The sequence below is a fragment of the Podarcis melisellensis genome (assembly GCF_964234715.1).
Source record: "Podarcis melisellensis genome assembly, chromosome: 4".
Taxonomy (NCBI): Eukaryota; Metazoa; Chordata; class Lepidosauria; order Squamata; family Lacertidae; genus Podarcis; species Podarcis melisellensis.
Window position 1 is genome coordinate 25,493,415 of NC_138531.1, and position 13,308 is coordinate 25,506,722.

Sequence of the window (13,308 nt, forward strand, 5' to 3'; positions counted from 1 at the left end):
ACAGCTTGATTGAAATTTTACCTCAGAGAGAGAGTCAGAACTGGACCTGTCACCTCCTTGGTAGGTCTGCAACTCAGGAAAGAAGGAAATCTTCAGCCTACTCCAAATTTAATTGTTAATATTTTATTTTTTTGAATTTGGTATTTAAGGCCTGTGTGCTCTGAAGGGAAAGGCAGAAAAGTAGCCTAGGTGAGAAAATTTGTGTGGAGGCCATTGATGGCTTGGGAGAACTGTTGGCTCAGCCCTTGCCAGTAGCCAAGGGAAACCCTGTGTGCCCTGAGCAGAAAAATGAAGAGAAGCCCAGACAAGGAAATTCATTTCATCAACTCATGGAGAGGCCACTAATGGCCTAAGACAACTCAGCTTTGCAACATTTTATTTTAAAAATACATTTTAAACTATAACCCAGCCAGTAGGCCTTGCATTTTTAATGTTCTCCCGTATCACAAATTGCATCTGAAAGCCCCATCGGTTTGATACATGCCAGTTGTGTGTTCCTGTTCAAAGACCTCTTTGGTTCAAGGAACTTTGGGTGGTGGCCTGCAATTGCAGCATTGCCTGGGTAGCACAGTTGGTTAGAGAGTGGTGCTGATAACACCATGGTTGCAGGTTCTATCCCTGCATGTGAAAGCTTCATCTTTCTGCATTGCAGCCGGTTGAACTACACGATCCTCAGAGTCCCATCCCTATTCTGTGATTTCTGTGAAATCCTTAAAGGCATGTTCTGCTTTGATGGAACTGTCTGGCACTTTAATGTATATGCAGGATAATGTGACCGATGTATACTAGGACATATACTGGGGCAGTAGCTCACTACTAACTGCTTTGCATGCAAGAAGGTCCCAGTTTCCATTCTCAGCATCTCAAGAGATGGCCGGGAATGTCCCTTGCCTGAAAGGCTGGAGAGCTGCTTCTGCCAGTCAGTGTCAACAGAACTGAACTAGACGGGCCGGTGGTCAGACTCAGTAGTTTACCCTACGTGCTTTACACAATCAAGGGTCCAGGTGTTGTTATCTCAAAAGTTCTTAGCAACCTTTGAAATAGGCAAAGAACTTCACTGGGTTTTGCCCCCACTGTCTTTCTCTACTTTTATTCCATCCCATGGAAAGTGATTTCGAGAGCCCCTAATTCTGATCGTGTTCCCCCTGCCTTCATTTCACTCCCTTGACTGGATGTAGTGAAAAGCAAACAGTACCAGGAACCAGAAAGGACTCTGTTTTGTCCTCTTGCTATTCTCAAACTACTGCATTTGACGATATCACACAATATAGCCACTTACACTTGCTACCTCCTCTGTGTTGTTGTACTGGACAGCTCCTGTTACCTTTCAGTGGTTCTATGCTTTTAGGAAACTATGCATGGCGATACTTTTTTGGAAACTTTTCAGCCCAGTTCCATTATCCCGCAGAGTCTTTTGAAGTTGACGGTGCACTTGTGGGTCTCAACCTTTATTCCACTTTTCATTGGTGTGCGGAAGGACAGCCTTCAATAGCTATTATTTGCAAAAAAAAAGTATTCTATCTCTTTAATGAAAGGAAAAGTCAATATAATGTATTCTCAAATGTAAATGCAATAAGGAATTAACATATAGCTCTGGTTGTGATCTATGACATTTGGCTTTGCAGTATTCATATATTGCACAAACTCTGGAATTTTCCCTGTTTCAGAAAAAAAATAAAATGATAAAACACATTGCAGTGGAGGGGGGAGGGCAGGGAAGTCTGGTCTATATGACTCTGAAATAGATACCTCTCTTTTTCTGCTTTTAAAAACACATGAACATCATTTATCCTGAAGCCGGTTCTTCATCATGTATGTCCAAGTCATACAGCACAAGGAGAAATGGAACAAGATGGCAGTTACAGTGGCAAGATGCAAATTTATTCGGGCAAAAGTAATAGGTGCACAATATCAAGCATGCTCAGGTTTGTGCCAAGAAAACTGTTTACGGATGAGGAATGGATGGGATGAGCTTTTTGCATCATACATGATTAACGGTTCTCTGAACTTCCATTAGGAAATCTATGTGTGATTTCCTAGCTGCCACCAAGAAATGATACAGACCACACTGCTGGAGCAGAAATACCCTGGCTCAAATGATAATGTAACATCACAGCAGCAGTGTACCCGGGAACGTGATATTCCTTAAAAATAAAAAAATAAAAATGAAGGAAATAGACTGAAAAAGGGGGGCGGATAGTGACAGAGAATTCACAGACCATGTTGACTGCAGGCACCTATTTGGAGTGTTTCATTATGTCTTTAATTAAAATGGTTTGTGCTTCCTTTTTCATTTTACTCATTGTTTGGCGCTCTCTCTCTTTTTTTTAAGCATGTGAATAACGTTGCCACTGTTTTTCTTCAGCTCTCTCTATTTCTCTCCCTCCTGGTGTCATCGCTTGAAGCCAGGGAGCGTTAGAGCTGTGTTTTTCCTCTCCCCTTGAAAGCACATTTTAAAAAGGGAAAAGGGGAAAAAAAGGAAGAGAAGTAAAGGGAAGGGAAGGAAAGGAAGAAGAAGAAACGTTCCTTTCTGGTATTCTCTGCAGTTAGGTCAGCAGGAGGCAAAATAGGGTCCCATTAAGAAGAACCAGCACTTCTTCATTAAATGCCACTTTAAATGTGGGACGAAGAGAACTCGCTACTGTATTGGGGCAGTGCAAAAAAAAAAAATAGAATGAATGAGTGTCTTAGTCCATGGGTGAACCAAAATGATAATGCAATGAATGTCACAGAAATGGATGTTGTTGAATGGCCTTTGCACAGCAGAGGTAGATCAAGGTTTATAACAAACTGTTTACTGACCATTTACGTTTAATATCAAGAGAAGAGGTCAGTTGAACAAGAGCTCACCTATGTGCTTTCTTAGTCGCGCGACTCTAGCAAACTCCCTAAAGTACTGCAGCCCAGCCCCCTTATTGCTGCATTACTTTCTTTTTCGCAACAGACCAAAATGCTCTTTGAAATTTACATTCCACTATCGGTTAAAGCTTTCTCTCCCCACCCCCCCACCCCACCCCTAAATTTTCAAAGTATTTCCACAGTAGAGTTATGAGTATAATTCATATGAGATGTGCTCTTCCGGGGTGGGGGTGGGAAAATAAAAGCACCATTTTTAAATGCCAAGTAGAATACCTGTGTGTGCACATGCGCAGTAAGGAGGGGAGAAGGGTAAGGAAAGAAACTGAAGCTGAATAATTCTGCATTTTACGTGCTTTTTTTGTATTTGCACAGGTCATTTTAAGATCCTCATTCTCAGTTCATAGCAAAACACTATCAAAACAAGAAGTCTTGCAAAATAGTTGAGCTTATACATCTTAAACAAATGCATTATTTTAACCTGCTAAAGCAGTAGGGATTTTTTTTTGTATATTTTTTTTGTATATATCTATATATATTTTTTGCAGAACTTCACAAACCATAAAACATGAATAAAAATGCATTATCAACACCGCAGTGATGAACAGAAACGGTTTCTTGAAAGGGCCAGGGAAGGATGGGGTTTTTCATAGCTAGAAAGTAGATAATTGGTTTGCTAAGAGAATATTTCCTATCTTTTTTCCTTCATCTCTCAGCTACACAGCAAACAGCTCTAAAGTGCACTTTCCAAGTGTAGTTAGAGAACAGGAAGGAATGAAAAGTTTTTTTTTAAAACAGCCCTTATTAACTTTTCCTTCCATTTATTCTAGTGTAAACTCTAAAAAGCCTTTTTAAAAAGCAAGTTCTTATACACTCAGCAGGTGATATGATTCTACAAAGAAAGAAATGGGGGGAAAAGACAACTGGATTATTCTTTCTCCCTGCCCCACTTTGACTACTCAGCCCAACGTGTTAAATTTTATTGCACACTCATGGAAATGGTTTATCTATTATGTTTTTTTTTAAAAAAAACACCATTATGTTTTCTTTTTCAGCTGTGCTAATGTTTACTTCTGCCTTCGCCCCCCCCCCCAATGTCCTTGTCTGCCTTTAGTTTCAAGGGGAATTTCATTAACATGTCATACTTAATAGACTGCGGACAGTTTCATACACTGGGTTGCTGCAGGAAACACACGCCTTATACCAATGTTCCCACAACAAATGTGTGATGTGGACGAAACACAACTGCGTCTTTAAACACCAGTATACAGGCATCTGGGAACCCTGGTTGGGGGTCAGAGATTTCCAAGAAATGTTGCTATTTAAACTAGTTTGGGTGTGGACTCATGTGTGATGTCCACACATGTGTTTTCTGGGGGAATTTGTGAAGAGATAATCAGAAACTGGTAAAGGGGAAAAGGAAAGTCTTTGTTTTTTGCTGAACCTCTTTGCTCCTATAGATTATACTGACACGTGCTGCTCGCATGACTGTGGCGGAATTAAAAAACCGCAATTCACAATGAATGCCAAACTTCTACCGCCACTGTGAAGGCCTCTCTCATCTAGTCATCTTTGCTGAGCTCTAAACATGGTTTTGCATGCACTGTCTTCCGTCCCAGGCTGCTCCTGTTCAACTGACCAGTGAGAAAGGACTGGACTTCTTTGAAAATGGGAATTGGAGCAACAGTTTGTTATAGGTTTTGTTACGTTACAATTTCACTGTCCGATTCCACCTTAGAAAGAGAGCACTTCTCTTTTGCCTCCCCATCTCCTCACTTTGGGTTCCAGTCAGGTGACTTGTGCAACATGGGCAGAGGCTCATCTGAATCGTGCGCCCATTCATTGTGATTACACAGACGGAAAAGCAAGCGGGCATTTTCGGCTTTGGGGCACTGGAGAGGAGAAGGAGAACCAATTTTTTTTTTTTTTTGGTGGGGGAGTAGGGCCGTTTAGGGGGCAAGGTTACTGTTGTTGTTTTTTCTAAAAATAAAAATTAATCCATTAGTTAGTTATGCCATGGAACCACAGCAGTTCTTTCCTCTAATAGAAACTGACAAGACATAAAAGACAGAACTATTGGATGAACACACACAATGACTAGAAATAGATAAGACAGTGAAAAGACTTAGTTTAGCTCTGAGAAACTGTCCAAAAAATAAAATCCTGTATTAACAAGTGCAAAAACAAAAGAAAGAAACTCCAAACATTAAAACACAGTGTATAAAATGGTGTGAGAAATTTAAGTCACCAGACAGCCTTTTAGTCAATAAAAAGCTGTATTTGATGTGTCCTTGTTTGGATTGTGGCCCTTCTGCTGAGTTTTACCCAGAAGGCCTTTGGAGGATTGAATGGAGGGCAAAAGGACCCAGTCTCTTGTGTTTGACTGCAGTACATGTGGGCAAGCTGTAGGCCCATAGGAGAAGATGAATTGGATCTTTTATTCCTCATTGGTTGAATTATCTTCCAAAGTTGTTATGCCGCCAAAGCCCAGTTCAGTTGAGTTCTGTGCTGCTGAGACTGTTAGTACTGTATGTAAGAGAATTAGTACGAGAACACACAGTTTAAGTCTGCTGTTACACAGTCTTGATGCTGATGAAACTGTGAGTGATGTCCGGTGACACATCGAGTCACTTGTTTTTATAGTCCCTTTGGATTGGTTATCTGATAATAGTCCCCATCTGACATCACAGCATTCTGGTTCTGCATTGGTTGGATAGTTGTCATAGAGCCCTGCAGGGAGGGGAAAACAACAGTAAGTGAATTCTGGTGACTATTTCACACGATATTCAACTAGAAGGCTTATTGTAGTGTTACTTGATACGTATTATTGTATAGCTATTATTGTGTTGCATTGCTTTTCTGGTGCTGCAAACCATGCTATAATTTTCTTTATAATCACATGGTTCACGACACAGTCTATGTGCAGTGGAAATTTCCCAGGCCAGTTAAAAGTGGAAAATCCCCTAGCTAGTTGTAACAATTTCAGAATTCCTCTAGGTGGACACAATAACAATCAATGGTATTGCAATGTAGTATCTTTTCCAACTTTCCAAAGTTCCCCTTCAACCAAATAAGCAACAGTTTCAAGTCCAAAGAAGCCCTTCAAAATAAAAGTATCTCACTTGCAGAGTTAACTGTCAAAAAGTTACATTGCACGACACAGTCTATGTGGAAATGCGTCAGACAAAGTCAAGTTAGTAGGAATAAAAATAATAATAAAACAATAGATTCCACCCACTCCATCCTCCTTAAACAAACTTTTGATTCTGTAGCTGCTTCATGTACTGACTATTATTAGTGCTGCTCCTTGTATTTATGCTTTTTGCTGCATAATTTGTGTTCAAATGATTGGATCACTGTTGCTTTTACGTTTGCTTTCTATTTCCAAGAGGAAAATGAAATAAGTTTTGGTCTTGATATTATTCAGAAGATCTCTTCACCTGCCACACCTATCCACTCATGATTACTTTTGTCAGGTATAGATAGCTACATAGAAAAGTGTTGCATGTACCGACAAATTTGTGCATGTGAGTTTTTAAAATAGGCTTGGGACTGATGCACATCTTATTTTCCTAACTGCCTTAAAGGAGGCTTCATGGCTGATTGCAAGAGCCTTCATGGTGGCAGATGATACAGATAGATGATAGATATTGCAGAAACCAAAGACAGAATCACAGAATTATAGTGTTCCATTGGGAACTTTTCTGTGTAGTCTTAGGGCTCATCCATGCTCCTCTTTCTCCCATGATTTCTGGTAATTTTTTCTTACGCTCTGCCCCTTTTGCAGGAAAAGGTGCAGTTTACTGCTGAATTGAAACAAACATCAACCAGGTTTTCTGAGTAGTGGCATTTGTTCTGATTCAGCAACAAACCATGCGTTTTTCTGGGGAAAGTTGCAGGAGAAAACAAAAACCCCTAGAAATCCGGGGACAAACAGAAGAAATCAGAGGACAGGGGGAAGTGTGGATGAGCCTTAAGCCTTTTCTTTTCTTCTTGATTTTGGCAGTTCCTCCCCACCCCCATTATATTTTATTCGGCTTCAACATTGTTAACATATACAATCAAAACCCAGTTTCATCTTCTGTCTTGTTTTTGTTGACTTCCCACCCCATTTTCCATGGAGTTGTTTCCCCCCTTTGGTTGCACCCTATCTTCTATCTATTGAACCATAACCACGATATTGTAATCTAATTGCTTCTGTTGCTCAAATCCTGCTCACGAGTTCATCATGCCATAGTATTTCTTTAAGTAATCCGAAAATGCATAAATTATTCCATAAGACACTCATTATTAGGTTCTGTTAATTTTGCCAGTTCTGCATAGTCCATTATCTTGCTTATCCATTCTTCTTTGGTGGGAACTTCTTCTTCCTTCCATTTCTCTGCATAAAGAATCCTAGCTGCTGTTGTTACATACATAAACAGCTTTAACAATTTCTTTGGGTTTTCTACCCTTCAGGCTTTTTCTCTCCCCCCCCCACCCTTTTTTTTTGGTATACTCATTCTGAACATACTTTTTTTATCTCATCATGTATCATTTCCCAAAATACCCTCGCTTTCATGCAAGACCACCACTTCTTTTTGGCAGTTTGAACCCACTGGTGATGTAGCTTCCAATTCACAATATGTTCTTTTATGAGTAAACGAGTTCGCAGACGATTCACCCCACGCCTGGGAGTATTAAGGTAAAGGGACCCCCGACCATTAGGTTCAGTCGTGGCCAACTCTGGGGTTGCGGCGCTCATCTCGCTTTATTGGCCGAGGGAGCCGACGTACAGCTTCTGGGTCATGTGGCCAGCATGACTAAGCCACTTCTGGCAAACCAGAGCAGCGCACGGAAACACTGTTTACCTTCACGCTGGAGCGGTACCTATTTATCTACCTGCACTGGCGTGCTTTCAAACTGCTAGGTTGGCAGGAGCAGGGACCAAGCAACGGGAGCTCACCCCATCGCGGGGATTCGAACCGCCAATCTTCTGATTGCAAGTCCTAGGCTCTGTGGTTTAACCCACAGCACCACCCGTGCCCTCTAGGAGTATTAAGAAGCTGCTAATAAGTTACTGATTCAGTCGGAACTATTCACAGTTGAACCTTCTATACCACTTTACATTACGTATGATTCTGAGCATACCAGTATGGAGGAAGAGGTTTTAATGAAATAAATGGGGCTGATTTTCAAGCAAACGTGCTGAAGATTTAGGTGTACTTATTGCTCAAAAGCCGCTTGAGTAAGTACACTGTTGCACTTAATTCACTCCAGTGAACGAAAACAGCTGAAGCGCCAGAATGTTAGCCTTAGGGCGGCGTAGTTGTCACCATCTGTTTATAAGTTACTAAAAGTTCCTTTTCTTGTTCATTCCACTTACCTTTACTTCCTGCAGATAGGCAACAACAAGCTGGGGGGAAGAGTCCAAACTTTTATGTAAAGCTACCTTCTATTTATTTTTTAAAATTACTGTTACATAATTTAGAGCTGGAGTAGGCAATGAGGCCAAGCAGGATCTACTGGAAAATCTCTGGGTAATTTGCAGTGGATCAGCAAAAGTTTCTGATTCCCAGTGGTTAGGACATTACATTGTGCTGGCGTTACTTTATAGTCAGCTTATTGGTGGAAGTAGCTATTCAACAGGAAAATGAGAAGTAGACTTTTGCATAAAATCATTTTAAGATCTATTCACTTCTGGTACCGAGAGCAAATTCCTAGACTCAAAATGTGGTAATGAAGTACAGTGGTACCTCACGTCACATACGCTTCAGGTTACAGACTCCACTAACCCAGAAATATTACCTTGGGTTAAGAATTTTGCTTCAGGATGAGAACAGAAATTGTGCAGCAGTGGTGCAGCGGCAGTGGGAGGCCCCATTAGCTAAAGTGGTGCTTCAGGTTAAGAACAGTTTCAGGTTAAGAACTGACCTCCGGAACGAATTAAGTACCGTATTTTTCGCACCATAGGATGCACATTTTCCGTCCTAAAAAGCAAGGGAAAATGTGTGTATGTCCTATGGAGCGAATGCAGGCTTTCGCTGAAGCCTGGAGAGTGAAAGGGGTCGGTGCGCACCGACCCCTCTCGCTCTCCAGGCTTCAGGAAGCTATCCGCTAGCTGTGGGAGACCCAGCTCTCCCACGGCTAGCAGAGCGCTGCATTAATCCCAAAGCTTGGGGCGTGCGGAGCTCAGCGCGCCCCAAGCTTCTGGGTGCCGGCAAGGTCTCCGCTAGCCGTCTAGACCTTGCCGGCACCCAGAAGCTTGGGGCGCGCTGAGCTCCGCACGCCCCAAGCTTCGGGATTAATGCTCCGCTAGCCGTGTCTAGGCTGTGGATAGCAGCCTGCTTCCCGGAGCGTCGGGTGCCCTGAAAGCAGAGTGCCTGGTGCTTCGGGAACACATCCACAGCCTAGGCAGCCCTGCGGGAGTTCCCCGCAGGGCTCCACACGCTGCGGATAGCAACCTGCCGTCCGGCGCGAGGGGCGCCCTGAAGCAGAGCGCCCCTCACGCCCGGCAGACATCCGCAGAGTGGGGAGCCCTGCAGGAGTTTCCCACAGGGCTCCCCACGCTTCGGATAGCAGCCTGCCGCCCGGCGCGAAGGGGGCCCTGAAGCAGAGCACCCCTCGCGCCGGGCACACATCCGCAGTGTGCGGAGCCCTGCAGGAGTTCCCCACAGGGCTCCCCACGCTGCGCATAGCAGCCTGCTGCCTGGCGGGTGGGGCCCGCTGAAGCAGAGCGCCCTGTGCACCAGGCAGACATCAGCCAGCCACACAAGCTCGGGGGACAGCAGGGAGGCGCAGCGCCACTATCCCGCTGTTCCTCAATCTGGTTCGGTTTCCCTGACCTGCTTTTGGGGGGGAAATAAAGGGAAATTTTTTCCCCTTTATTTCCCCCCCCAAAAAACTAGGTGCGTCCTATGGTCCGGTGCGTCCAATCGTGCGAAAAATACGGTACTTAACCCGAGGTACCACTGTACACTGATATATAATTCTAACCATATGTCTTTGGCACCTGACAGTAGTTAGGATATACTGGGGCTCTTATTAAATATGACAAGTCTGAAGAGTGCCCCGGCCTCCTACAAAGTATTGAATTTGGACTTATGGTGGTTCCATTCCCCTTCCATGAAGCCGCTATATCTTTTAAAGAATGTTAAAGAAAATGAAAAAAAGGGGGTTAATTCTCCATGAGCTGGCAGAAATGTCTGTTTGCTGCCTTGCTCAGCAGCTACTTTAGCACTTAGAAAAAAGAAAAAATATTTTCCTACAGGCAGGGTTGTTTTTTTCAGCCAGAACTCAGTTCCAACACATCTCAGGTGGATGCCATTGCTATTACAGTGGTACCTTGGGTTACAGACGCTTCAGGTTACAGACACTTCAGGTTAAAGACTCCACTAACCCAGAAATAGTACCTCGGGTTAAGAACTTTGCTTCAGGATGAGAAAAGAAATTGTGCGGCGACAGTGGGAGGCCCCATTAGCTAAAGTGGTCTTCAGGTTAAGAATAGTTTCAGGTTAAGAACGGACCTCCAGAACGAAATTAAGTTCTTAATCCGAGGTACCACTGTATTTGCACTTTGATGTGCTTTCGAACTGCTAGGTTGGCAGGAGCAGGGACCGAGCAATGGGAGCTCACCCCGTCGCAGGGATTCGAACCACCGACTTTCCGATCGGCAAGCCCAAGGCTCAGTGGTTTAGAGCACAGTGCCACCTGCATCCCTATTGCTTATTACCCCATCCCATATAACAAAAAGCAGGAAGTTGTTCAGTTGGCAGAGTTGCAATTCATTTCATTTAATTTAACTTGCTGCTGTCAGCTCTCGCCTTGATAGTTGACTGGAGAGGCAATTTTTTAAAAAAAGGCAATATTCAATAAATAGTTTCCAATTTATCATAAAGCTGTCATATTGCTTTTATATCAGCATAAGCTCATGGCTTTCCTCCCAAATAATGCTAAGGGTTGTAGGCCCTCTACCATCCCCCCAAAGAGCCCCTATAGTTTTCAAAGTTTCCTGGAGAGAAAAATGACTATTAAACCAGTTAAGTTGTTAGTGTAGCTTGTACCCTCTGAATATTTCACAGTATCTATTGAATATGGGTTGAAATGTTTATTGGTCTCCACTAGGTGTCCCCAGTTACCTATCAAACATTACAAAAAATATAGCAGTGGTAAGCCATGCATAGTTCACAGAATTTGAAACACAACAATTAAATATCAATAGCACTTTGCTACAGCATTTGTGCAGTGTCATGCTCACGGGCTGTAAAAAAACTTTGAGACTGCAATCTATTGGCTCAAATTCCAGGAGATGAGTTTAATGTTAAAAGCCAAAAAATCTTTAATAAAAATACATTAAAAAAGCCTTACATGGACCACAATTATCAAAATGTTTTATAAATATGTGCCATTATTATTGCTGTTGTTTTTATTCATTTTCATCTTTAAACTGTTTAGCATGGTTGCACTGAGACATATCTTTGTTTTATATTAGAGAATATGACATTCAACAGTTACATAAAATTAAAATAACAATAACTACTCAGATAAATGTTTATGAATATATGTTGTATCAAAGTGTAAATGCCAAAGGGAGCAAGCGAGGCAGAGGTAACTGCAAAGCGTTTGAGGCAGGTTGCAATTAATTTATCTTATATAGACAGACCTGGTTCCTTACATGGCAAGTGTGCAAGAAATGAGGCTTTTTACCCAAGTAAGAGATTTTGCTACATATTCCTCTTGAAAGCTTAGCTAACTGGTCAATTGAACTGCACTTTTAGGGAGATGGTGCCTACGCTCCCAGGCAACTTCAGCTTACTCCATATACCAAAACATCAACAATACATAGTAACAATTTTGGTATATTGTACTTGGCCACAACAGAGACTGAAAAGTTCCCTGTGGGAAATCAGCAAAGGGAATCTTTAGCAGAATTGATGTTTTGGAAAAGGTAGTGTCTGGTTTGAATGCCATAATTGGTACACAGGTTGTGTTAGTGGAGACTGGAATTCTGACTGTAGCCCCACAGACAGGACCTACCAAGCTGAAGTTGGCAAAGGTTTGAAGGTATATCAAGACGGGGTTAGGTCTGAGCTCTCTCTAGCTACTGAATCTGATAAATGTCATTTAATTGTCCCTATCAGGATTTGAATTCAACCCAGAGACCTGTTTTTACACCAATATGAACTCAGGAGATGGACCAAATTTGTTTAGAAAGCGGTTCCCAGATGTTCTACCGGTGGTCCTTCAAAGGTGGCCAGTGAAGAAACCCACCAGAATAATGAAAACAGAATCTGAACTACGAGCAGGAATTCAAGGGCTTCCCTGAATGTAGGAAATGGTTTACATTGCAAATATCTGTCTAATTGTGATCAGAGAGGCAGTATTGAACTAACCTTTCAGGAGCCATATGTACGGGATAAATTTTGGTCTCTAATTCATGATTGCTGATTGGAGAGCTGTTAATCGAATTAAAATGTTGTTCAAATAACAGCCCCACCCCCATTGCAAGTTAGATATCGGTTCCATGTACAGATAGGTAGCCGTGTTGGTCTGCCATAGTCAAAACAAAACAAAATCCTTCCAGTAGCACCTTAAAGACCAACTAAGTTAGTTCTTGGTATGAGCTTTCGTGTGCATGCACACTTCTTCAGATACACATGTAATTATTAGAAAAGGGAACTGCAGTCTGGAAAAGGCAACTTGAGAGGAAGGAGCTAGAAATTCTTGAGCCATAGCTCCTGTCTTTGTCACCTATCTTAATAAAATCCAGAATGGACAAGAAAGGAATATTCATTATATTGGCCTGAACGTAGGTATTGGATGAAATATGCCTAGGTTAGAGGCCCAAAATTCCTACTCTGTTAGCAGTCTATTTTCTAGAAATCAAAAAGATCTTAACATACTTTCCTGGAATCTGTCATGTTGGGTGCATAATAATTTTTTTTGTTTGCTCCAGCAATAGGATATAATATGTTTACAAGAGACTTGGTCTCATGCACAGAATACTCCTCTGCCTTACAGGGTTATAACTATTTTAGGCAGGCAGCTGTTAGCAAATCCTAAAGGGCCTAAGAAGTGGGAGCTTGGATACCTTTATATTATTTGATTCGGCAGGAGATTTTTTGATAGCAGATTTTGGAATTCAAAACAATTACGGTTTGCCAGCACAAATAAAAACTGAATTAGGAACCCTGTTTTAGTGTATAAACAACTACCTTCCCCCTACGGTCACTGACCACCAAGATTTGGTCAGATTTAGCATCCCTACTGGGGCAGATCAGCCATAAATTCTCCACAGCATTTATACTTCTTTGCAGGGATTTCAATGCCCGAATTGTTGCAACTTCACAGTGCCTCTTGCTACTTTTAGGCCTAGGCTATTTTACGAGCCTCTCATTGCTCTTTGGATAAGAATTATAACACACCAGGCCTGAAATTGTTGGCATTTGTACAGTATTCTAGCATAATTTATAT

At 42.1% G+C, this 13,308-nt stretch overlaps 1 protein-coding gene across 2 annotated transcripts in view; it reads right to left on the reverse strand.

The window, feature by feature from the left end:
• Positions 1 to 313: 313 nt before the first annotated feature.
• Positions 314 to 13,308, reverse strand: part of NALF1 (NALCN channel auxiliary factor 1) — a 343,840-nt gene continuing 330,845 nt past the window's right edge. The window contains exon 3 of one of the 2 annotated variants that reach the window (XM_081908249.1): positions 314 to 5,586. In XM_081908249.1, the coding sequence (XP_081764375.1) occupies positions 5,294 to 5,586 (293 nt within the window). In that variant the 3' untranslated portion in view covers positions 314 to 5,293. The remainder of the gene's footprint in view (positions 5,587 to 13,308) is intronic. The other variant, XM_081908250.1, reaches the window with a different exon arrangement.